At 41.0% G+C, this 26,949-nt stretch overlaps 2 protein-coding genes across 6 annotated transcripts; one reads left to right on the top strand and one right to left on the bottom strand.

Annotated features, from left to right (window-relative positions):
• Nucleotides 1-385: 385 nt before the first annotated feature.
• Nucleotides 386-17,099, bottom strand: aplf (aprataxin and PNKP like factor). Of its 3 annotated transcripts, none has more exons than XM_027013700.3 (10): nt 16,968-17,099; nt 16,259-16,330; nt 15,418-15,578; nt 12,360-12,543; nt 12,026-12,155; nt 8,401-8,594; nt 7,692-7,996; nt 6,610-6,741; nt 6,281-6,327; nt 386-2,343 (listed from the first exon to the last, which is right to left on the bottom strand). In XM_027013700.3, the coding sequence occupies exons 1-10, from the start codon at nt 17,058-17,060 to the stop codon at nt 2,144-2,146; spliced, it is 1,518 nt and encodes a 505-aa protein (XP_026869501.3). In that variant the 5' UTR covers nt 17,061-17,099; the 3' UTR covers nt 386-2,143. The 3 variants fall into 3 exon arrangements, with proteins under 3 accessions (XP_026869501.3, XP_026869502.3, XP_026869503.3); XM_027013701.3 differs by having other exon boundaries at nt 8,401-8,591; XM_027013702.3 differs by having other exon boundaries at nt 16,527-17,006.
• On the top strand, nt 16,836-26,788 carry fbxo48 (F-box protein 48). 3 transcript variants are annotated; one of them, XM_081701719.1, is made up of 5 exons: nt 16,836-16,973; nt 17,704-17,795; nt 18,195-18,530; nt 19,045-19,174; nt 22,768-26,788. In XM_081701719.1, exons 3-5 carry the CDS (start codon nt 18,231-18,233, stop codon nt 22,770-22,772), a joined length of 435 nt encoding a protein of 144 aa, XP_081557845.1. In that variant the 5' UTR covers nt 16,836-16,973; nt 17,704-17,795; nt 18,195-18,230; the 3' UTR covers nt 22,773-26,788. The 3 variants fall into 3 exon arrangements, with proteins under 3 accessions (XP_081557845.1, XP_026869504.2, XP_026869505.2); XM_027013703.3 differs by having other exon boundaries at nt 19,045-26,788; XM_027013704.3 differs by lacking the exon at nt 16,836-16,973 and adding an exon at nt 17,162-17,298 and having other exon boundaries at nt 19,045-26,788.
• Nucleotides 26,789-26,949: the final 161 nt, after the last annotated feature.

Raw genomic sequence — 26,949 nt, 5'->3', positions numbered from 1 at the left:
AAAACTGTTTCTAAGAGTATAAGGCAAGTAAAAATGTAAATTATGTAATGACCACAGAAGTTCCTTTACTTAGAGTTTGAGTCTTAAGATGTAAAACATAAGGATTCAACATCAGTAACCCACAAGATAAATTAGTGCATGGTAAATGATACAATGGTACAATGATACATTTTGTTACTGACAGAGTGCAATTTAAAAAGCTTTACAATACAAAATGGCTCCAGTCTTCCTGCACACTTTCACTAAAACAGTCACTGATTCGCAACACACTGATTTTTGTTTTAAGGTCGTGAACCTGACTTTTGAATCAGTCCTCGTGGATCAATATCCTTGAGGGCTACATGTGCCCACCATAAAAATACTGAAAGACACATCAGTTTATGGATGACAGACAAATATTATTAATTTATTTCCTTTTACTGAAAGCCTACAAGGACTTGAAACAAAACAGACATGGTAGAAATGCCTTTTTTTTTTAATTTGCTTTTAGCTTCGCACATTCCAAACATGAGCCGAAATCATTTCCATGGTGACAATAAGTGGGGAAAAAATATAACTGATGGAGAATAATGGTTCCCCAGGCTTTTCAATACAATCCAGAGTGAAAACCTCTCACCTGAATTAACAGAGTAATAACTTCCAATAAAGGTCTGCACAAAGTTGACGACAGCCAAGATGCTAAGTACTGATGTTACATCACTGTAATCTTAAAGCAAAACTAAGGTGTCTGACAGCAGTAATTAACCAAAGATTAATGTATGCGAAAGTGAATCTTGTTAAATGGGCCTCTCTATAAAGGAGCACACCTGGAGTTAATGAGACTGACAGCATTAAAATTCCCAACACATTGTTCAGATCAAAGTGTTGTGGTCTTAGAACTTTAAAAATGTTATTGTGTTACCATCCTCAAATCCACTATCTCTAGACAGAACTGATGATGACTGATGATGTCTTGATGGTCATTTCGCTCCATCAGAACAGAACCTCCATCATTTGGAATTATTGACATAACTGCAACATCATCTTGACATAATTTGGAATTATTAACATAACTGACATCAGTGTTAATTCCCTGCAGATCTATTATTACACAAGGGCACTACTGCCATGCCTCTGTGAACAAGACCTAAGAAGTAAAGCCTATGCAAATGCACATAATGCAACAGATCACTGAATTTCAAAATGTTTAAAAAATAAAAAGTTTTCATTTCCAGCTTATTAAAATCTCATTGCTAGTCTAAAATATTGGGTAAAACAAACAGGGTGCAATTTTTTTAAAGTAAGGTTTACTAAAAGATGATAGTAATCCACTAGTTCTGGATACATCTGCATGTCCTTGAAGACTCTCACAGTCAGCATCTCTTCATATCTCTCAGCAATGCCTCCCAAAAGGCTGTAGTGAACATTTAAAAACATACAAAACCAAACTGCACAGAAGGCAGCAGAATTGACAGATCCATTGAGTCAAATGGAAGTTTTAGAACTGCCAGTTCGAAAAATGCTGCCTGTTCATTCATGAACCCCCCTCAACAGTCCATCCTGACGGTAGTACTGTAGAGGAGGCTTTGCACAGGTGGCACTACAATGGTTAAAAAAAACCTGATATCTTCCAATATCAGTTCATTTCAACTTTAAAATGAATTTTAGTGTATTAGTTATGGGTCACAGAACTGCTCTTTCTGGAAACCTCTGTCCAGTACATTCAATTTAGCTCGTCTTGGGACATGAAACCACATAAACCACCCTGCAGTTTGTTCATCATGGAGAGTCGGCGTGTCAAAGATCAACATTTTTGCCCGAAGATGTTTCATGGTTATAGGCCAGCTGTGCCCAACCTGCTGATGAAGAGCTGCTCCTCAGAGTGTTAACACAGTCTGACTAAATCATGATAGTCAGTGTCATATTTATGGTGTGCGCTAGACTGGCTTGTAACTAACCTCTGCTGACCAGGTCTAAGACTAGAAGTGAATTCAACTGGAAAACCAATTGATCAATCTGATGATCGAGTAATGTGATTGTAAATAAATTCTGCTGGGGAGTAGATAACCAGTTGATCGATCAGTCAGTCCGGGAGTGGGGTTGGAGCTTAACTGTGCTGGGGAAAGAGCTACAGGTCTGGACTCATCTCCACACTTGAGATTAGTCAATTCTTTTTTCTCCTCAGAAAGGCTTTAGCCTCCTTCTGCAGCTGTTTAACGTCCTCGTTCCCACGGTCTCCTGATTCGGGCACGTAGTCGGAGTCAGAGCCCACCTCTTCCTCGCTTTCGTCATTAATGAAGCCGTCCTCATATTGGTCTTCATCATGACCGTCATCTTCATCACCACCTGGCACAGACATCGTCTCTGTGGTTTATGAAGGGGTGGGGAATCCAAAGAATAAGCATTATTGTGAATGACATTAGCATCACATCAGAGAAGGACTACAAGTACTGATTAATGAAACCTTACTGACATGAGCATAAATGCTAGAGTTTATGGCTAACTAAACCTAATGTGGCTAACTAAACCTCATTTATGGCTAACTAAACCTAATGTGGCTAACTAAACCTCATTTATGGCTAACTAAACCTAATGTGGCTAACTAAACCTCATTTATGGCTAACTAAACCTAATGTGGCTAACTAAACCTAATGTGGCTAACTAAACCTCATTTATGGCTAACTAAACCTAATGTGGCTAACTAAACCTCATTTATGGCTAACTAAACCTAATGTGGCTAACTAAACCTCATTTATGGCTAACTAAACCTAATGTGGCTAACTAAACCTCATTTATGGCTAACTAAACCTAATGTGGCTAACTAAACCTCATTTATAGCTAACTAAACCTAATGTGGCTAACTAAACCTCATTTATGGCTAACTAAACCTAATGTGGCTAACTAAACCTCATTTATGGCTAACTAAACCTAATGTGGCTAACTAAACCTCATTTATGGCTAACTAAACCTAATGTGGCTAACTAAACCTCATTTATGGCTAACTAAACCTAATGTGGCTAACTAAACCTCATTTATGGCTAACTAAACCTCATTTATGGCTAACTAAACCTAATGTGGCTAACTAAACCTCATTTATGGCTAACTAAACCTCATTTATGGCTAACTAAACCTAATGTGGCTAACTAAACCTCATTTATGGCTAACTAAACCTAATGTGGCTAACTAAACCTCATTTATGGCTAACTAAACCTAATGTGGCTAACTAAACCTCATTTATGGCTAACTAAACCTAATGTGGCTAACTAAACCTCATTTATGGCTAACTAAACCTAATGTGGCTAACTAAACCTCATTTATGGCTAACTAAACCTAATGTAGCTAACTAAACCTCATTTATGGCTAACTAAACCTAATGTGGCTAACTAAACCTCATTTATGGCTAACTAAACCTAATGTAGCTAACTAAACCTCATTTATGGCTAACTAAACCTAATGTAGCTAACTAAACCTAATGTGGCTAACTAAACCTAATGTGGCTTACTAAATCTCATTTATGGCTAACTAAACCTAATGTAGCTAACTAAATCTAATGTGGACTAACTAAACCTAATGTAGCTAACTAAACCTAATGTGGCTAACTAAACCTCATTTATGGCTAACTAAACCCATTGTAGCTAACTAAACCTAATGTGGACTAACTAAACCTCATTTATGGCTAACTAAACCTAATGTAGCTAACTAAACCTAATGTGGCTTACTAAATCTCATTTATGGCTAACTAAACCTAATGTAGCTAACTAAACCTAATGTGGCTAACTAAACCTAATGTGGCTAACTAAACCTCATTTATGGCTAACTAAACCTATTGTAGCTAACTAAACCTAATGTGGCTTACTAAACCTCATTTATGGCTAACTAAACCTAATGTAGCTTACTAAACCTCATTTACGGCTAACTAAACCTCATTTATAGCTAACTAAACCTAATGTGGACTAACTAAACCTCATTTATGGCTAACTAAACCTAATGTGGCTAACTAAACCTAATGTGGCTAACTAAACCTCATTTATGGCTAACTAAACCTATTGTAGCTAACTAAACCTAATGTGGCTTACTAAACCTCATTTATGGCTAACTAAACCTAATGTAGCTTACTAAACCTCATTTATGGCTAACTAAACCTAATTTATGGCTAACTAATCCTAATGTGGCTAACTAAACCTCATTTATGGCTAACTAAACCTAATGTGGCTAACTAAACCTCATTTATGGCTAACTAAACCTAATGTGGCTAACTAAACCTCATTTATGGCTAACTAAACCTAATGTGGCTAACTAAACCTCATTTATGGATAACTAAACCTCATTTATGGCTATTGTGGGATGGGGTTATTGATGGAAGGCACGTGACAAAGCATGAAGTATAGTATGTGGGCGAGTAATTACATTGCATTATTTAAAGGGTGAGGGGCATTAGAGAATGCATAGGTTTGTTGCATATAGTACTTCGGCTTTACAAAGAAACTTCGCAATGGACGAGAACGCATGGAGACCAAAGAAGGGAGGGGGAGGTGAAAAGAGTATGTGTGTGTAAGGGTGTTGTAAAACAGAGGTGACCAAAAGGCTGCTGTCTCAGCATGAAGTTAAACAAATGGAGTGGGAAACAAAGAATGCTTGTGAGGGGGTGTTTGGGGTGCAGTCTTCCCTATATATGTATGTTTGTTCGTCGGCAAAGGCAGAGCGACTTCCTGATTTAGGTGCACCCGGCGTGGTGTAGTGGCTCTCCGGAGAGCTTTGTAATAAAGGCGCAATTAATTGTGTACCCGAGTGTGCTCGAGGATTGTGTTTCTTCTCCCCACATACACGAACACCTGGAGTAGGGTTGAAACGCCGCACTAACTAAATCTAATGTAGCTAACTAAACCTCATTTATGGCTAACTAAACCTAGCTGTTAGTATCTTGCTAACTGGGACTGCTCACACGTTCATGAATATTAAGTTAGCATTTATGTATTATTTAACCATCAGTATTTTCTTTATTACAGAATGATAAAATATATGCTGCAATGACAATTTTCCCCCCACAAATAATATGACCTACTTTTGAATTAATAAAAGCAACCCCGTGTAACTGGTTTGGTCATACTGTCCACAGGGCACCGGCTGAATTTAAAGTAGGGATGTGTAGCCATTTAATCAGATGCACTGTCTGTGTCTGGTGTCCACTGCCCAGTGCAGATGCATCTTGTGTACATGAAGGCAAGGCCTGAAACAGTTGCTTATTCAAAAGGAATGCATCTCAGTTTTTGGTTAGTTGAAGCAGCCATTCGAGTGGGCTTTTGTGCGTGTGTGCGCACGCGCAAGTGAGTGTGCGTGCGTGTACAGTTTTGAACCTAGAAGCGGAGCTAAACACAAATTGCACAGACTCAGTGACAGACTATGTAAAAGAAAAATGATATTACTGTTCATTATAATATCAATTATAATAAATTATAATATCTTATATCTATTATACATTTTTAGCCCTTGGTCTTGCCGTGGACCCATCAGAGGCCATCTGGTCTGGCCCTGCTCTCCTGCAAGTCATTTAGAATAATAAAGGGGAGAAAGTGCAAGTCCTCCCCCCCGGGCAGATGTCCCGCCTCTGCCTGCCCTCCTCTGCCCCTGGTCCAGATGCCCTGCCTCTGCCTGCCCTAGATTCTAGGATTTTTGATTGGTGAGTAATAATCATGTGCTGGAGTGCCTGCAGTCCACTGCCTCTACGGTTGCACAATCAATGCCGTTATTGAATATTGTTGTAACTGGCACATTTTAATTGGCAAGCCAGTAAGAACACACACACAGAGAGAGAGAGAGAGAGAGAGAGAGAGAGAGAGAGAGAGAGAGAGAGAGAGAGAGAGAGAGAGAGAGAGAGAGAGAGAGAGAGAGAGAGAGAGAGAGAGAGAGAGAGAGAGAGAGAGAGAGAGAGAGAGAGAGACACTGTGCCTAAAGCTACAATTGAAAGAGTGAGAGAGAGCGAGAGCGAGACACTGTGCCTAAAGCTACAATTGAAAGAGTGAGAGAGAGCAAGAGCGAGCGAGAATGAGAAAGAAGCAGACAGAGCAAGAGGGGAAGAGGTGTACCATGTATTTCTTATCATTCTTGAGTTGTATGGTGGTTTTGTGCCAATCCAGTTTTATCATTTAACGGGCGTGCGTGGGTAATCAGTGCAGCATATGAGTTTTGTTTGTGTTAATATGGAAGTATTGAAGAAGTCAGAGGTCTGTTCATATTCTGCACTGAGCCTATTGTTTATCATTTGTTTGAGTTCATCTGAGGTTAATTTGAGGGAAAAACAAACCTGGAGGTTTAGTGTGCTTGTACTCTTTTTTGTGTAAATGGTTCTTCCTGGAAAAAATAAGGACATACAAAATCAATTTAAACTACACTAAGAGTTTTCAGAAGAAAGAATTACTTTCTAATCTTATTTAGTTTAATCCCTCTCCCTCCACCCCCACAGATGCAATTAAAGCACAATTTTTAAACCCCGTGATATAAAAGGAATACTTCTTCCAATAATAAGAGAGCTGATTAGGTTATGCAAATGAGAGCATGCTAATTATTTCACGTGAGCCTTTATCAAGTAGTTGTGTCAGCGTTTCGACATGCAGTTTCTCTAACCAAACTAACCTGTAGCAGTCAGTGCCATAGGGGCATTCAGGTCTGCTGTCATCTCCGTCACCACCGTCCTCATGACCCCACTCTTCCTCATAGTCATCGTCTCCTGGGTGACTACATTCCATGAAGTGGACGGGGTTTTTTCTGGAAGAGGAGAACAAGGAAAAATATGTAACAATGAATTTAGGCTGATTGAATCAAGGCAAAACTTTAAAAAAGAAGAAAACTATGCTGCCAGATTAGAATTTGAATCAACAATTCATACAACAAATTTTGCATAGTGGCTGGCTACACACGCACATGAGCTTTTCATTTCACTGATTGCAACATTCAGAAATGTTTACCTTAGAAGGTTTTGTTGTTTGTTTTTTTGTTGTTATTTCACAGTGTACAATTCAGTTTGAATGACTGCATGTCTCATGGATGAGTAATACCAAACATCACAATCTGCTTATAAGAGATAAACTGTATTTCAGCAGCTTGAATCTTCATGAGTGGAGGGTTCACCAAGAGTGTCAGGAATTACACTCCTTTAATATTGTTCCAACAAACACTTTACTGATATTGATTTAAAAGATGTCATTTCAACCAACTACAAAAAAGCCTAATCGATCTGGAATAGTACTGCCACTGCACTGGGGCCCGAATGTATATCAGTCCATATGTATGTGACTCTGAATCTTCAGTGGGTAGAAAGATCCCATATACTGATTACAATTCTGTAATACCCTTCTCAAATATGAGAAACTGTTAAATGCTCTTCATCTGTCAGACTGTGGCAGCTGTAATGTTCTTTGATATCGCTGAAAGGCCATGAAATCAGTTTGTACAGGGAGACTTCATATCTTATGACAAAGGACACACAAGAGTCCTCATTAAATGAGTCTCATCTCATGTGCAGAGGAAGCAAACACCACAAAGTAATATGACCAAACACAGCAAGGATGTTAAGTTAAACTGGCATCACACACAATCCTTCTGTGTTTGGAAGGGGCTTTCAGAAGCAGATTTCTTGTTTGTTGTTGGTTTTTGAACTACAACTTGTTTTACAAGAGTTTTCTAGAACTTTCTCTAGGTATTCTAGAACTCTGTACCTGTAGCAGGAGGTGCCATAAGGACATCGTGTCCGCTGCTGAGCTTTGGACTCGGTGCTGTCTCCAGACTCCGTGACCTTCGACCTCTGTCGTCTATTCTGAGAGGGTTGCTCATTCGCCTGCGGGTTTCTGGAATCTTCCACTGCAGTGGGTGAGTCTCTGGCCCTAGACCTTGGAGGGACTTGTGTTCTCTTCCCTACTCGCCCTTTCACTTCCTCTTCCTCTCTCTCTTCAGTGTTAGCCACGGCCGCCTCTTCCCTGACCCCAGGAGACTCCTGGCTCATCCGAGGCACGCGAGCCTGGTCCTGCCGGGACAGTCGAAGAGGTCATCACCCACCACCCAGAGGTGTCTCGAAGACTAACTATAACATCCTAGAGGGAATGTCAGCCCCACTACACTCGCCTTTAAAAAAGATGAACAAAACGACGTAATGCTTTGGGAAAACAGGCCACGGTCAAAACAGGCCATTGTCAAACATTGCACAACAGCTCACAATCACAAATCTTTTTTTCTTTTTAAGTTTCAATTCAATCTTTAACTGGCACTAAAATAAGTACAGAACATTTCTCAGAGCACAAGCTCAAAACACAAGTTCGCACAAGACATTGCGTGTCTTCAAAAAACTGTACAAAACGACAGTGACGCAAACCCTATTGTGCACGTCTTGACAGACGTCCATAAAGACAGTGGTCCAGAACGTCAGCACACCTGGGTTTCATCAGGGTCACTCCTGAGCCTCCTTGCTCTCTTTCTGGGCATCCGAACCACCTCGCTCTGCTCTTCCTCACCGTCCTCCTCCTCACTTGATAAAGGCAGCCTGGCCCGGGCTTGTTTGGGTCCTGTAGCATGTTTAGTCCGGGTTGGGTTTGGAGCGGATCCAGCCGGGGCTCGCTTAGTTGCTGCTGAAGGGAGGAACGGCAGATGGAATAAACTTCACAAGGGTAAAACAAACAAACACTATTAGTAAACATTTTAGTTACATGTTTAGTAATATAGTAGACTGCAAAGACTGAAAATACACAGCTTCAATAAGATACAAAGAAAAATACTATTATTACAATACTACTACTAACAGCAGACAAAAATGTCATCAGATTTTAATGTAGGTTTTGTAACAGTGAGTGAATAGGTGTGTAATTGGTTTATTCTTAAGAGAGGAGAGACTTATGTTGTCATGGAGATGTTGAAATGTTTTGACACAACTGCACAAAACTTGCTGACATAGTGGACAGTTTAGAATACGAAACAGAAGGCAAGCCAGTACCGGGAAAGTCAATAAGGTGGCATGTAGGAAAGTTCCTGATCTTTAATAAAGAGTAAAAAACTTTATTGCATAACAGCTGATGTTCAGAAAGGTGAGAAGGAAGAAGGGTATTTCACTGTTGGGCAAAAAGAGGACCAAACCCAAAATTACATTTAATGGTCCTAACAACACGTCATTGGTCTAAAAATGAGCAAGACCCTAACAAATGCACTTGTGAGAACTATTGTACCATTCACTGCTCACTGCTCAGGGGAAAACTGGACAGAGGGAATTCACTTACATAGTTTTCTTGTACACAAAGATAAAATCATAAAAAGGCAAATGTTTTGATGTAAAATTCAAATGAGCATATGTCTGAGTGTTCAAGATATTTACAATGATTTGCTGATGAGACAATAAAAAGCGTAACATTACGCAATTTTATGTTCGAGTTGCTGCTTAGAGATGGGCCTGTAGATACTAAGTACAGCCAATGTTTCTTAAGAATGAGAGCGACAGTGGCAGTTTGTAGAAGGAGAAGAACCAGTCTGTCGCCTTATATTTAAGTCACCTGAGAACGCCTTTTGTTTGTTTGACTGCAAATAAACATTTCCCGAGCAGAATCAAAATAGGTAAGAATAGAAAGGGTAAAAAGACTTCAACCAGACCTCAGAGAGCAAGCACGACCCTCCGTATGAATATTTAAATCAGCAGAGGAAGCTGTTGTGAGCACTCGGATGATCAGGTAACAAAGTCGTAACAGACACACAACAAAATTCTACAGCTAGAATTTCAAAGGACACAGCTTCTAAAAGGGTGATATTGGTAACAGACAAGTCTGCTCTAAAAGCAACGGCAAGTGCTCCTCCCTTATTGTTGCCAGGTTTCGCACAGAAACTCAGAGCTGCTCAATAACTTGTGGAGTAAAGGGGCTTCTTTTTTTTTGGAAGTGAACAACAGACAAAAACAACCATGTTGAGCTTATTGAGGGTTTGGCTAGCATCAGATTCCAGTTTTGGTAAACGTCACGACATGTAGATGTTATCTCTGCTCACTCTTAATTCTGTCCATTTTAGTCTGATCCAACAAAATGAACACAGTTAGCAGAGTGAGAATATCCAGGTTGGGGAGGTAGTCCTCGTATTCTACAGCAAGAACAAACATCTGGGCATGAGAGACATCCAAAAGTCCAGACGCAGATTAGGAAGATGCCATTTTATAACAGAAATGTAAGAGATTCAGTCCAAACAAGGCTACAGTATTCAAGATGATATCCAGGAAAAACATCCCAAATTACCCCATCAAGAACACAAAGTTAATCCACATTAGCATAACTATTAACCCACATTACCATACGTACAAGGCCATCAACCAGTATCGAATCAGAAGCTGCAGCTGCATCCTGCACCTTTCCAAACTAAAACCAGAAAGCCAACAGCTCTGTGAGAAAATGGTAACTTGCAATGAAAAAACAACTCAAAAGTCCACACAATCCAGAGCAGTGGCCAGAGTCGACATTATTAGCTGCACACAGACACGCCAGCGTACACGTCACCGGAAGTGTACATTAAAAGTGTTCTGAGGTCAAAGCTAGAGAAACAAATTCAGATTATCGTTCGTAGGACCAGCAGCACAACAGTAAGCTGCATTTGACTGTCATACTACGTGAGTCTCCCTGGAGTACTTGCTAAAGCACTGACAGAACTTTAAACCCGACCCAAAACCCCTGACGTTTAGTAATAACAAAGAGACGCTAGTAGGCATAACTGGGTAAAGAAACTTGTAACAAATTTAGAATCCTGGATGGAAAATTCCTATAACATAAAATGGCTGCTTCCTGCACCATAAAATGGTTGCCTGTTATGTGTAATGTACAGCTTATGGGTGGACAGCAGGAACAGTAGCAGAGTGAGATGAAAGAGAAAGAGGCGTTTGATTGTGTGTGTGTGGGGAGAGTCATACTACGTGAGTCTCCCTGGAGTACTTGCTAAAGCACTGTCAAGACTTCAACTTATCATGTGTGGGTGGCAGTAATGTAAACTCACGAATCCCTCGATCCCTCAGTCTCGGAGACAACGTGTGAGAGCACAAGAATACCAAGAACAGGAGGGATTCTGTGTGTAACTGCGTAATCGTTCAGGCAGGTGTGTGTGCGTGCCCGTGCGAGCGTGAAAAACAAGAGGTCAAAACGAGGTGGCGTTTACACATCTCCGAATGTGAGAACTGTCAGTGGGCAGCATAGCCATTGTGTCAGCCTGAGATGTCATCAGCCTGCACAACGGCGCCTGGTGCTGCGCTCGGGCTGAGGACCCACGGCTGGTTTGTACTGAGCTCCGCTCGTGGGCTAAGCAGAAGAAAAAAAAAGTAAAAGTGGCCTCTGAAGACGGGAGAACACAGACCTTCACACCCCAACAGGCAGATAAAACTGACTGCCGCCAAATCGAATTAGACAGAGAAAAAAAAAAGGTTCCGGGGTACACAGTGTACACCTATAACGAACATTATGAGAGAGTCAAAGGCCACGGTGAGTCCTTAACTCCTGCGTCTGATCATGTCGGTGAGTGCACTTAAAGGGGAGAGCAAAGCAATAACAATACCAAGAACGAGAGAGAGATTGAGACGAGAGAGAATAAGAGATTGCTTACGCTTCTGAGACCTTAATGTGGCTTTTAGCATAAATAAAACACATTGGGTATTAAACTTACGGATCCCTTTATCGAAGCGCTGACGGCACGTTGTGTCTGTATGGCAGTATGGTGCAGCGGTTTGACTTTTTTGCATTAGCCAGATAAAAACAAGCAGATGTGAGGATGGCGTGGGAGGGCCAGAACACGGACTACGCTGTTGAGGCTCTCTCACAACAACATAATTACCACCCTGAGATCAAAGCTCAGCCCTTAGATACCTCCCTTTTCTACCCCCCCCCCCCCACAACTGCTGACAACCGTTGCTAACCGCGTACGACGGTTCACGAGCACGTTGCCACTGGAAACTGTCGACAAAGCGAGCTGTGTTGCCATGGGAACATTACCCCGCCGCTGCCCGGAAGCTGGTGGCGGGTGCAAGGTTCCGTCACCACGGGGACATCACCTTTCGCCAGCGACGGGCTCGGGGCTGCAGACGTGGCAGCCGTCATCCAGGCGGGCAGAATTCGCTTCCTCTGAGGAGTGCAAGGGGTGGACGCCTCTGCCGTCCTGGAGACGGAAGCTTTGCCAGCCACCTGACAAAGGCCAGCACTCAAATAACTTCAAGAAAATGTCAAGCACGTGACAAAAAAAAAAAACCCGTAGTAACTAGGAAGGTGAGTCACACCTCCTCAAAACAATTTACTCTATGCACAAGCACCAAAGCAATTCTATTCTACAGTTTCTGGATTCTACAGTCAAGGCGATCCACTGCAGGTCGGGTCTAGGGGACTTGATACCTGGCTGTAGGAGGGAGGGCTGGACAGGCATGTCCTGCTCTCCTTACAGTGGGCCGTCAGGGTGGATGTTGGTGAGCGAGACGGCGCGCTCTTGGCCTGGGGAGTGTACGCCAGCGTCTCCTCACACAGCCGGGGAGGCTGAGGTGGCTCCTGTTCTGCCTCCTCCTCATAACCCTGGCTGTTCCTGTTAAATACGAAACACGAGCCACAAAGGCAATGCAGACTTTATTCATTTTATCCATCACCTGGGGTTCTGCATGAATGAATATAAAATAAAATAAAATGTTAGAGATTTACACCTGGAAACCATCAGCTGGTCTTTGTTTTCATTTTTCAACAATTAACCCACATAAACTCTCAAGGACTGAGTTGAAAAGAGGTGCTTTATACTGGAAATCAAAACGGATTTCTTCCCACGGCTGTTATAAGATATCTAGGCTTTTACAACACAAGGAATCTCATCTTCTCATTTGTTAGTGTTTAGGCACGGAGAGTCTTCTGTTAAATCAGCAGGAGCTTCAGCTATCAGTTTTAAATTATCCTGGAACTATAAATACATGTGTGCACGACACGCACTCAGTTTCAGCTCAGTCAGACAGCCAAAACATGCAGGTAGTTCTATTCATCCCGAATCTACCGCTTCTGTGACGTCATCCGCAAACTGGCTCGTTTGAATTGTGGAGGCACTACCTGTAGGCTAATGTCCACCTGGAATACGTTTCAACCAGCGAGTAATGGATACATGGGAATGATTTGCATAGATTAGGGAATCATGACGTTGGTGACTGATGACAGAAAACCACTCAGCAAAAGAACATGGCCTGATGCTTCCTGACGTTAAATATTCCGACAAGAAGCCGATGCAGATCTTTTCTCTAAAAATGTTGGCCACACATGCAAGTCATCGACAAACGCCTGCACACGCAACCGTTTAGTTGACAAATTTAGTTCGAAGTCATATTTTGGTCTGAGTCGTGTAAGCATGAGGATAAACTTAATTCTGGCATTCAAAGGGACGTTACTTTGACACGTACCACATATGTTAACATTGCAGGAGAACACGTACACCCCTTCATAGAATTTACAATGTTCCCGTATGTATGTATGTAAGTAAGTAAATAAGTAAACAAATAAATAGCCTCCCTAAGAATTCTATTCATAGTAGAGGATATATGCTAACCATAATGGAAACTGTACATAATGCTCCACTTGGCATATGACTGCTCTGAAGAATGTTGACAATTGAGATCAGACCGATAAATGTCTGCAGTTATCGCCACTGTATGCTGAAACGAAACAGATGCCTACATGTAAAGGACAGCCAGATGTTCTGTAAGGCCAGGAATGGCGTGACTCCTGCATGGCCGTGTGGTCTTCGTCATCGTCCATTCTATCAACGGTGACAATGTAACGTGACTTGGCAGGCAATAGGATTTTATTGCCTCACTTTCTGGCATGTGAAGGAGTAATACTCTGCTGAAATACTGCAACGGTGTTTATGAGATGGCATGAGAAAAGACAAAGTAATTGCAACTCCTTTGCCTTGGCGTAAAAAAAAAAAAGAAAAAAAAAAAAAAGCTATTTTTCTACTCAGCTCCCGTTTGTAAATCTCTGCAGGTTGTTGGTTTTGCACAACCTCCCCCTTGATCTCTTGCTCCAACAGTGACACTCCATAAATACATGTTCATGAAGTGAGAGACAGCAAAATCTGCAGCTTGGTGGCGGCCTCATCTGAAAGGCCTCGGTGCACTTCTTATAAACTAGCTTTGACTGCTTTTGTGCATGCAAGAAAGAGCATTAGCACACACAAAAATCTTAGAAAATCTGGCCGTTTGTGTGGAACTGTGGAACATGGAACAGAGTATCAGCGGGAACAGAGGAGCATTAGAACCGCATAAAGGTTCAGCTCCCTTGATGGTCTGAAATGTCAAGCTATGTACTCCAACATGGCACCTTACTTCTGTCTCAAATGTTTATTTAAAACCTCTTTTTATCAGTGTGGAATCAGATAGCAAGGTCATGGAGAAGGGTTTTACAAAAACATATTGTCATGCTTCTGTGTAATACCAGTCACAGAAACCAGACTACAGAGGATATCCGCTCTGCACTTCAGAGTAGGATAAACAGCTGCACTTATATGTGGTGGTTTTCATACAGAAAGGCTATGATTTTCAAGTAGATGCAAATAATATTATCTTGAATCAATTAGTCATGACTAATCAATCACATGACAGCACTGACTTGTACGATTTAGTCTGTCCAGTCAGATCTGTGCCAAGAAGGTGTTTGAGGAACTTCAGAAGGCCAGTCAACCAAAGACCCCAATATCAGACAGATAGAGAGAGAGTCAGTCACACAGTGCCTAAAGCTACAATTGAAAGAGATTATCACTTCAAAACTGAAAAATACAAACCCTAAACAAAAGAAACAAACTAGGTCACAAGGTCACCAGGACTGAGGAACAGATGGGTTTGGGGAATCTGGTTCTCCTTCCTTAGTTAAGTCAGATCATTTCAGATAATTCTGCTAAAGCCGGTGTGACATTTAAAAAAATGTTTCTCTTGCATCTAATTAAACCACTTCTGGGTTTCTAAAAACACTCCAGAGATAAATTTGACAAGGGGATAAAACAAAGCTTTTTCCATAGCTGATTTCATGATCTATCACTATTCACAGAAAAAAAAAAGTTTAACAGGAGAATTTTCTTAAAATGCAGCACACAATAAATCCTTACAGAACACAATAAATACTTACTTGAACATTTGAAAGTCTCTTATGTGATGAACATGTAGCACAATTGAAAGTATCCAAAAGCAGGAAATGATCATTTTTAGGGTGAAACTGCTACTTTCACTGAAGCCTCTGGCTTATTGCTACATGCCAGCGTGCCTATTAATGTGAATGTTACATGACAGCTTACCTATTAATGTGAATGTTACATTTTTGCGTGCCTATTAATGTAAATGTTACATGACGGTTTGCCTATTAATGGCTCATTACTGTGACTGTTCCATTACTGTCACTGTTTCAGTGACGGTTAGCTGCATTACTGTGTTACCTGGGTGTGCCCTCCTCCGATACAACATGCACTTTGTAGATATATTTCCCAGGAAGAAGGGAGAAGGTGGATCCCTCCCTCAGACAATGCCACTGGTCCTTCTCCAGTGGCTGGGGGAGTGCCTCCAGAGATGCCTGAATAAAACAGGGATTGGTGTGTGTCTGCAGAAGGCACAAAAGAGAGCATGATTTTGGGTTTGAAGGCACCTTGAAACAAAAATCTCTTAAATAAAAAAAACATTTAAAATATCTGTTGCTGCAGAAAAAACTAAATTATATCTCAAAAGAAATATACAGTTGCTAAGAATCATTGAAAATCTCTCATTTATTTTCAGTATACTTTTAGCAGATTATTTCTGTTAAAACTGTTCTAAGATAGTTGTAACAGGAATAATCTGAACATAGAAGTGATCAATATTTGCTGCTGCTTATATGCTGTTGACCGCAATATATACAAGATTTAAAAAAATAATAATAATTTGACTATGCACTTTTAAGTCACGTGCTACCTAATAAAAACTAAAACAAATCTGGGTCCTATTACTTCCTCATATAGACGGTTGACATCTGTGATTAGAAGAACCAGTGTCAGTGACACTCACAGAAAAGATGACACTCACAGAAAAGCATGAAAGTACATTTGATATTCGGGGAAGAGAGACAGAGATAGAGAAGGAAAAGTAACGATAAGGTAGCAAAAGCAAGCGAGCGAGGGGTTCTGTAATCAAAAACGTTTGATGTCTTGACATCAAAGGCCTACCCTCTCATGTATGCACTCCAAAAATGAGAAAGCACCATCATCTCTAAAGAGACGAGACAACAGTAAATCAGCGAACACCTACGGGTTTGAGACGCAGCTGGCCATCCCAGTTCTCCAGGACCGCATGGGTTCTGGACACTCTTTTATCACTGACCTGGAGTGGGAGAAGAAGAGAGTGGAAGATGAGAGTGGGAGAGGAAGAGGAGGACAGCATGCCCTAGTAAAATCAGTTGTTCCAGAAAACAAAAAAAGACAAATAATTAGTCTTCAGTGTGCCAATATATTCAGAAAATATATTATTATTATATTAATATAATAATACATGTAGGAATAGGATAAGGAAGACTTACAGTACCCTCCATTGGGTTTGCTCATAAAAACCTGTTATATTTGACAAAAATCACCGCATAATGGGTGTATTTATGTTTCCATAAATATTTCTTCCCCTACAATGGCCGTGTCAGAGCGCGCCAGTCTGTACACGCAGTCAGGACGCAAAATCACTCGGGTGTTGCTGTTAGACTACTGATGGCGGACAGTAAATACAGCTTGTGTATGGTGCCATCTGGCGGAACTAGACAGCGATTACAAAACAAACAAAATGGTTTCTAGTGTGAAACTGAAAGCAAAGCTTTTTAGCCCGGATTCCCAAAAAGCTACGAGCGCCTACGTTTTCAAATGTATCGGTGGCACCGATCGTCCTTTATCGTCATCCGCGAATTACTAAAGAAACCACAGAATGCTCGGCACCCGGACATGTGATACCTCAAGATGAGTTAACCTTGACTCACGCCTAGGTAAGGCCCTCTTCCGAGCACAGTGCTTCCCTTCGGCACGTCCACGGGGTCGCCTCCGTCCACCCGCTCGAGCTCAAACGCTGGCATCCCGAGCGACAAGGCACGAGGCAGCCTTGTCTGACCCGCTTTGCCGTCACAGCCTGCGGGAATCCTTTTTTTTTATTTATTTATTGGGACGCGTATGCAAGGGTTACTAAAACTCCAGAGCAAGCAGAAAGCCCCGTGGAGGATGTGAAAGGGAGGCGAGAAGACTGTACACGGCCCCCTCTAGCTGGATAACGAGCCTCGTGGTCTCTGTCTCAGTATATATTTCTAAGGCTGGCAGGTACAGTTGCATGCATTTGTCCGAAAACAGTCGTGTTGTTGTACAGGCCGTGCACAACACGGCTCCCTGTTTACGATAAACCCCTCAAAATGTTCAATACCAAAACAACGCTCTCCACATTACGAGCTAGTTTGCAGAAACTTCCGGGCGGCGGCGGCGGGCGCTGGACGCATGCGCTTTGTATTAATTTAAAACATAAATTAAATACTAGTAAAATAAGCAATCTGCACAAAGTTACTGTTCTGTCGAGGCGACATGCACTTTTGTCCATTTATATCAAATCTTTGACACTCTGTACTCTTTTTTAATTCCGTGTTGTTTTGTGCAGTTGCCAAACCATTTGCGCATGTGCAGTGAGAACGGGCGTTGCTGTGATGTCATCTCTGTTTTTATTTCGGTCTGTAGGTTTACAGGATCAGCTGTGAGGTGAGCGGCTGGACCACACCAACGACTCTACTCACGGTTGTGCAGTTCACGGGTCGTCTGTGCACTTTGGCGTAAGTACATAAAATCTGTTTAGGTAATAGCAAATCCGAAGTTTATCATCGAACCGCTGTCCTTGGGGATAAATATGTATCTTGCAGCTAGCTAGCTAGCTAGCTAGGTAGCTATCTAAGTAACCATAGCCGCTAGTATAAGCAAGACAATCCTTTTTGAAATGTAGGTGTATGGAGGTGGACCAAATGTTATTGTTTGTTTGTTTTGGAATTGCAAACGGGGTATAATCAAAGTTTCCCTGAACCAAAAGAGCACAAATAAATTACAGAGCCTTTAAAAAGTTACTTAAATACAGTACAGTATGTCTCATCTCATCACCAGCTCACAAACATATGTAGCAGTAACACTTCATTAATATCTAATATAATACTTTGACCCATATCTGAATGAAACCGCAGCATCCGTTGAACTGGAGACTCAGAGGATGCTGAGAGATGCAGCATGTCCTTAACTGGAACCCAGACACCTGCGCTATCCATGGAGGAGGCTCTGCCCTTGCATCAGTTGGTGGTGTGCCCGACGGGAGCTTTGTGGCGACGTTGCCGACGGAGATGAGTGTGCGAATCTTCGGCGAGCTGGATGTGCGCAGCCTGTGCCGTGCTTCACTCGCATGCAGGCAGTGGAACTGCATCATTGAGGGCACTGAGGGCCTGTGGAGGAGTCACTGTCTGAGCATGCTGGCCATCTGCCACAGGGAGGTGGACGGGGACAGGCGGGACGGGCTGTCCTGGAAGGTCAGTCCCCTGGGATTTTTACGTGAGCTTCAATTGACGCTTGCAGCAAGGATGTACTGCCACCTGGGATCTCATTGGAAAATGATTGTGTACGGATCTGGAATTTTTGCATAATGATGTGACCATTTGGTCATGCAGGTTTACAGGCTATGGATCTGCACTGTAAAATAAGCAATATATTTTTTAACATCTACTTTTTCAAATATGCCCAGTGAGCGTTAATCACCATAAAGTACACCTAAAGTGTGGTCCAGCCAATTTCAGATTCAGTTGTAATAGCCTGAAGCAATGTTGTTATTTGTCCTCACCTAATTTTTAAGTTTTACAATGTATTTAAAAAGTGTGACTTCTGATAAATGGACTAGCTTGTATTAAATTAGCTAAATTCACTTTCATAAACATATGAAAGTAGGTAAAATAATGTAGTGATTTGTGCTGTAGTATGGAGAAAAAAGCACTTCTTACATGTGTCTTAATTTGTTAAGTTTTCAACCACTGGATCATTTTCTACCAGATTACTCTCGTGCGGAATTATCAGAAGGGCTGCGTGAAAAAACGATGGCTGAAAGGGAGATACAGCAAGGTCCGCTCTGCTGAAGACCTGCCCCCGATCACCATGTGTCCTATGGACGTGGAGACCTGGGGTGAGATACTAGAGGCAGAGCTGGAGAGATAGCGTTTCAGTCTTTTGGCTCTGTGTGCAGTGACGCTGAGCACAGTAAAAGAAGAAGCACTTAGCATTCACATTATGTCATGACGTGACATTTATTAACATTTTAAGAGGTGTGTATGGTAATCAGTATAAGACCATTGTGGATGAATATCATAATCAAGATCATCACAAACAATGAGATTGTTAACCTTTTTAAGACTATTTAATAAGGAATGATGATAATGAATGCACACATTGTGTACAAAATAGTAAAAACAGTGTGAAATGTAGTTATTTTTTCCTGAAGTTAAGTTATGCTGTTGAAAATGAGAATGTCATGTGATTGATATAACCCCCTGGGGCTGTTTTTAAAAGCTAATATATTAAGTCTGTGATTAATGATCTTATCAATCTTTGCTTCATAAGGAGTTTGTTTGTTTTTACTGATGTTGCATTTCAGTGACAAAAACACTCAGTTGAACAATTGTACTGTGCCATCATCTATCTCACTGTGCCACATAAGGCAAGATACAATTCCCATATCTGACAAAAGTTAACAAATGTCTGACTCACTGGACTGTTAACAACATAGTAGGGACTTTTGCTCTGTGACAATTTTTACCATACATTTTTTCCATAAATTATTCATTTCAAGAATTTAAATGTAGCTGCATGTTAACTTCATTGTGACTCCTGGAGAACTATTCATTACTTGGTGTTACTACTGGATTCTGACTTATTCGTTCATTGTTTCTTATTAAGAGCTCTTGTGTATATGTTGCATTAACAATTCCTTAATGTCCATAACACTTTGTAACACATCTACTTAATGACTTGAACAATATTTGAATCAGTTTATGAACTGAATTAGTGGTTATCTGGGATCTGCTCCAGTTTATGGCACAAGTGCCGCAGTCTTCACTGGGTCAACCTTGTCTGTTACCCTTCTACCTTCAATTTCTTCTTTCAGACTCTGGAATTTCCTAATCTTTCCATATTTCCTCTTTTGGATTTTTACATAATGTGGGATTACCACATCTATTGGCAGAGCTGTTTTCTGCATCTCATTGACTGTCAGTATCTCTGATCTGTCTGTCTTGCTTGTCTGTCTGGCTCTGAAATCCCAAATTTGTTTTTTTTTACATAAAGTTTCCTGATAGTCAAGAAAAAATGCTTGATTCAGTGATCATGAAACCACTTTTGTGTGGATTTGCAAACCATTTTCCTGCTGGAAGATCCAACTTCAAACCAGGTTTGTGATTCATTTCCTGCAATAGACAACCAGATTTTGATATGAAACCTTCTGGTGCTGAAGTGTATGATGCCATGTGTTCTGACAAGGTTTCATGGTTTTTTGGAGTAAAGACAGCGCCACAACACCTAAACTCCACCACCAAACTTCCCAAGCCCTTTTCTGCATAACATCCTTCTTTTTCTACCAAAAAGCTCTTTATTTCCTCTGACCAAAGAATCCAGTTCCAGTCAACATTCCAGTAACATATAGCATTCTCCATGCACTTGTGTTCATAGATATTTGCCAGCAGAGCATAGTTTGTTAGCATAGAGGTGGCATCTTATTGTACCTCTGCAATTCTTTGTAGACCTTGGAGAATTTTTTTGCTTTTCAAACCATAATCCCCACTATGTATGGGGCCAGGATACAGTCCTCTTGCAGACAGGTTAATGACCAATTTTGGACTCTTTAATTATCACCCTAACAGTGGAGTTGGGCTTTATTTAGGTATGTATCTAATTTTAATAGCCATTGCTTGATTTGTTTACACTTACATTTTTAGCTTTAACAAGTTATTGCATTTTAGCATTTTGAATTTTAGCATTATCCAGAGTGACTTGTTTACATGATTGATGATGGTGGACACTCAGCTGTCTTATTTCATCTGTGTCTTTTCTGATAAGCAAAGGAGTTTAGCCTCTCTGTAACTTTAACTATATTCTAGAAAAATAAGACTAACCCCTTAAAAGGAATATTCCAACAATAAATTTAAAGAGACATATTTTCTTCTGAAAATATAAAACCATTTCAGTATTGTAAAATGGTTTCATAGTGTTTATTAGCCAAATGCTCAATTGCCAGTTGTGCAGGTGGCATCATCATGGTAGGGGAACATGACCTGTGTATGACCCCTGGGAGAGCCTTAGGTAATAGGTTATTCATTCAGAACTGTGTGGTCATTTGGGTGCTTTTTTATGAGTTGCATGTTTCATTTATGTATGTATTCCACTTTTATCTTAATATTGCCTAAAAATGTTTTGTAAAAAAAAACCAAAAAAAAACTGAAGTGAAAAGCATTTTCACTGAGTGAAAGCATTTTTACATGATCTCATTTCTGTTAGCCTACCTATCGATAGGAGACTGTAATTTGGCCCATTTGATTCTTCCTTTGCTAAATACCCTTATCCTTTTCTGATTGCTCTCTTCTGTTGTCTGCCTGGTTATATCTTATTTCTGGACTGTTGTTTCGTTTTTGTTTTTTTTTGTTTGTGATGTTCCCTAGCTCTGTTAATCTTATAGTACTGGTTTTGACCCCTGCCTGTATTTTGACTACCGTGTTGGATTACCGTGTCCGATTAACGCAACATCTCGTTTCATTCTCGGGCATCTGGCTTTCTCTGAAACATTGCACACTTTGTTGCTTTGATACTTTCCCTCCCCCAGAATGACACAGGACTCCAGGTGTACAACACCTAAGACCCAGCTACAAACTCTCATTCCTCTGTCTCTCACAATATGGTCTACCTGCGTCAGGAATGAGTTGACCTTTCTCATCTGAGCGCTCTTGGAAACAAAAGAGGCTTTCTTTAAGAAAAAAGAACATAGAAGCAAGATCAGCCAAAGAGCAAAACAATCTGTTAATTAAAAACACCAAAATAGGAACAGATTTTTTAAAGTGCTATATAACAGGTTTTTCCTTTTTTTCTTTTTATATTGACGTTTAACTTTAGACTGTTAGTAGGCCTGCATTCTGCACAAACCACGGCTATGTCAAACAACTTTTAATTAATTTTCTTATATCTTTGGCATTTATTTTTGCATTGAGTATATATAGAGTAACCCACACCTAATTCTGCAGATTACTGGAAACGTTTTAAAGATCAAGTGCAGCATGACCTGATGTCTCTTTGCTTTCTAATAACCTGGTTGGAGTGACCTTAAGACCACCCTGTATTGGGGAAACTGAGCAAGGAACCAACAGCTTTCATGTCTTGTTGTAATATTGTGGTTAAGTATGGGATAACACAACCACTGACCACCACATACAGACACATCAACCAGATTCATGACCAATCAGATTTAGATATCCCACAGAGACATGTAGTCATGCGTGTAAGCAGAAATGTGGAGTCACAGCCCTGATGAATCTCAGTGTGGCAGTGTAGGCACACTAAACACCAGTGCATCTGGATGAAATACAGGTGGTTGCTACCGCCAAAATATACACCAATCCTGTGAATTATTTAGTGGACAATATTTTTGTATGAACAACATTCAGAAACTTTTTCAGAATTCTTGCATCTGCCCAAAACTGATACGACACTTCTCATTCGCAATTCTTTCCTCTGTAGATTAGTTTTTAGGATTGTTCAGCGGCAGGATCATAATTCCACTGTGGTCACATGCCGTGTGACGGGGTTCTACCCCTGGGCGGGGCAGGTGGACTGGCTTGGCCCACATAACGAGTGTGGTGGTCGAGCAAGGTAATGTAGGCAAATGCAGCTACAGCTACACTTCATAGCAGTGTACCAGGGAACATTCCCATGGTCTGGGGTATGTTGACTGATCTATTATTTCATATAGAATATGTTATGCTTAATAAGTTATTTTATTTTAGTTCAGGAGTATAAGTATGTTTAATGAAAGCAATGCAAATGTATTTTAACCTTAAAAACAATATACTTTATGTCACGGCACGGAACCCTTCATTCTGGTTGGCATGCTCCATAATGGCGCAGAGAGGGAGAGGTCCCCTGCGAAATTTTGAGGGAAGCTGGTGGTCTTCAGGGTCCCACCTGCCCTCTCTGGACTACCGGGATAGTTGCAAGGACTATGGCTGTGGTGAGGACTAGGTAAGACGCGGAGTCCAATTGTTTTATGGACCCTCCCATGGAGGCAGAGGAGGCCCTCAATGAGGGTCCTGGTTTCAGATTGGAAACAGGGCCAGGGGACTTGGAGAACGATGATCCCCCAGCGCCTAAGGCTCCACCCAGGGCACACCGCTCTAGAGCCTGCACGATTCATCGTATTTCCACCAGTGACGCTCCGTCGTCAGCACCCAGGTAGCTAAGGGACGCTTCCTCACCTGGTGCACATGAGTCCAGAGCCTGCGTCCTTGCTTTCAGCCTGAACTGGGAGAGGAGGAAGCAACGCCAGTACCCAATCCCAAGGCGGGTGCCTCATCTGGCGTGCACTCTGGCTCCTCTGCCAAGAAGGTGGAGTCGCCGGTACCACCCAAGCCGGCAGCGAGCACCTCCTCCTGGGCTCACCTGACCTCACCTCAACTGCCAACAGGATGACCGGCTGGTCTTCCTCCCAGCCTCACTGGAATCCTTCCTGCTCCTCTGTGTGGTCATGTCCTGTTTGTACCTGTCCCTGTTCCTGTTACTGTGCCAGTCCCTTTGTCTCCTTTCGTGTCTCTCTGCCTTCCTGTTAGCGTGCCTGTCCCTGTATCTGTTATCATTTTGGTTCCTGTCTTCCTTCCATTGTCCTGTCTGCGCTGGATTGTGTTGGTCCACTGAGCCCCCTGGCCTCACTGTTTGGTGTTGGACTGGGGGCTATGGCCTAATAGGCTGGCGCGTCAGGAGTCACCCCTTTGTCCTTTCAGAATGATTTGCATACAAGGCCTCTGTAGAGGCCTCTGCAGGCTTCAGCAAAGGATCCTGGGTAGGCTTTGGTGGACCTCAGGGTAAGATATATGACAGAAAAACAATCTTCTTTAGGACAAGGTTAAGAGAAATCTTTTCTTGGAATGTGGTGGTAATGGGTTCCAGCTGAGGTGGGTGTTGAATATCAGTTTGCATACGTTGACTAATGTATGGTTTCGATGTAATAGTGGCAAATGCAAACCATTATGTAAAACTAGTATGTAAAATGGTGGGGTGAATACATAATCAATTCTGACCAATGTATAAAAATGTTGATTCTTTGTTTGATTGTTAGACATTCTCCAGAGGGTGCCTCAATAATGCTTGTTAACATTAACTTGCAATAAAAGACAGACCAGCTATTCTGTTTAAGTAATTCTGAAGTCTGCAACTTTATTTAATATTTCAGTGTTTAACTTTACAACTAGCTGTCTGGGGATTTAAGAATGACAGTATGCTGTGTCTTAAACTGCCCCTTTGTGCTTAAACTGTTTATCGTTTGTGTATTTTTGTCTCGTTTTCTCTGGTTATTACTTGGTGTAGTTCTTTGTGTTTTGGTGTTGTTTTCGTGTCATGTTCATTAAACATTTGTGTTTGTTTGAGGACTTGCCTCTGCATTTTACTTCTGCCTACAAACATCACATTTTAGTGGATATTTTTGAGACCATCCTTTGTATGGACACTTTTCCTAACTTTATACAGTTTGGAAGGATAATTCAAATGTGTTATATTATGTAGTTGAGCAGAGTCATGGTGGGTTTGCTCATTGGTCTTCACTTGCCTTATTTTGTTTGTTGGACTTCGGGTTTGTGGTTGAGCACTGGTGACGCAGATCTAGAGGTCTAGCACTGGTGATGCAGATCTAAACTGATTTATCAGTCAGTTAGTTAAAATAGTGTATTTTAGCGGATATCATTGCTAATAACAAACATTTTAAATTGAGAAGTTCCCCCATCCTTTGTATGTAGCTTTGGCCATTTTTAGGTTGTAACAAATCACAGAATGAACACAGTCTTTCAAAAAAGTCTGGTTAATATTGGGGATCATCCACAGCACTTTTACATTTGGTGATTTGTACTCATAGTATTCTGCCGCATTTATATGCTCTTAGACCAACGCAAATTTGTTTATTAAGGATGAATTACCATTTTTGCAGTTACCAAATAATTTTGTGTGATTGATCAGTGATTTCCAATCCTAGTCCAGCAAGTTTCCTAATCTCCCTGTTGCATCAGTCCATCTGTGCTGAATTAGCTGTTGGTGATGAATTCTGTTTGGTCCAGAGGGTGAAAAACAGTTACCTGTAAAAACTAGAGTGGGCTACTGGGAACCACTGTCGCATAGAATGTGCCCAGGGGGCATCAGTTGGAAAAAACCCTTATCTCTACACTGGCAAAATGAAAAATCACAAAACTGCATAGGGTAATAAACGCCTTGACACTATCACAGATCATTAAGGGTTGTAAGGTCATAACTAGGACACAGATGTCTACTCCATTGTTCTAGATGGTATTTTTTAAGGGCACTGATTTACACACAGGACTGGTTTCTCAGACAAAGGCGAAGCTTGAGTTCAGGACGCTGGATGGTGTGAATGTCATGGGAGCAATTATCTTCACCTATATTTTTTATCAGCACCTATATTTTCATTCCTTTTCTATCCTTCAATTGAACTTCAGTGCAGTTCAGATCAATTAAACTTTGTCATTATACATACACACAGGTGTGTGCTGTATACTGAAATCTAATTTAGACTGTAATGGAATGCATTAAAAAAAAACATGTTCATCTAAAAATGTGTTTTGGTTTTCATCAGTTATGCAACACGAGAATATATGATATGATATTACTGCTAGTGATGTCATGCTGTTACAATGTTATGTGATGCTGGTAATATTACTGCTAGTGATGTCATGCTGTTACAATGTTATGTGATGCTGGTAATATTACTGCTGGTGATGTGATGCTGGTATTATTACTGCTAGTGATGTCATGCTGTTACAATGTTATGTGATGCTGGTAATATTACTGCTAGTGATGTCATGCTGTTACAATGTTATGTGATGCTGGTAATATTACTGCTGGTGATGTCATGCTGTTACGATGTTATGTGATGCTGGTAATATTACTGCTGGTGATGTCATGCTGTTACGATGTTATGTGATGCTGGTAATATTACTGCTGGTGATGTCATGCTGTTACGATGTTATGTGATGCTGGTAATATTACTGCTGGTGATGTCATGCTGTTACGATGTTATGTGATGCTGGTAATATTACTGCTAGTGATGTCATGCTGTTACAATGTTATGTGATGCTGGTAATATTACTGCTAGTGATGTCATGCTGTTACAATGTTATGTGATGCTGGTAATATTACTGCTAGTGATGTCATGCTGTTACAATGTTATGTGATGCTGGTAATATTACTGCTGGTGATGTCATGCTGGCGATGTTATGATTGATGTCATGATTGATGTCTGCAGTGTACACATGGTTATATCTTATATGGATGCAAACACAAGGTGGTCATGTTGAATGTCATAAACCTTGGACGACCAAGGCAGGAACCTTAAACAGCAACAGAAAATGAATCCAGGATTAGTTCACCTACTGGACTCACAAAGATTTTGTTGCTGCATATGTATGTCTTTATGTCATGCATACATTAAGGTGCTTATCAGGTTAATTGAGTCTGCATCAATAAAACTACTGTTGCAATGTAATTTTTTTTGTGCCAAATCAATATAAACTGACTTCTTTTAACCATACAACATAAATTATTTTACCTTGTATTAATATTGAAAGTTGAATAATTTTGAAATAGTAATAGGCAACCTTATTCCTTTTCTTCATGTTCCTGGTATGAAGTGAGTGGACTGGGCCC

This window comes from Electrophorus electricus, chromosome 18 (genome assembly GCF_041902795.1).
Source record: "Electrophorus electricus isolate QZ-2024a chromosome 18, ASM4190279v1, whole genome shotgun sequence".
Classification (NCBI taxonomy): Eukaryota; Metazoa; Chordata; class Actinopteri; order Gymnotiformes; family Gymnotidae; genus Electrophorus; species Electrophorus electricus.
Note: the sequence above shows the minus strand (reverse complement) of the source record. Positions and strands in the feature narration are given on the sequence as shown.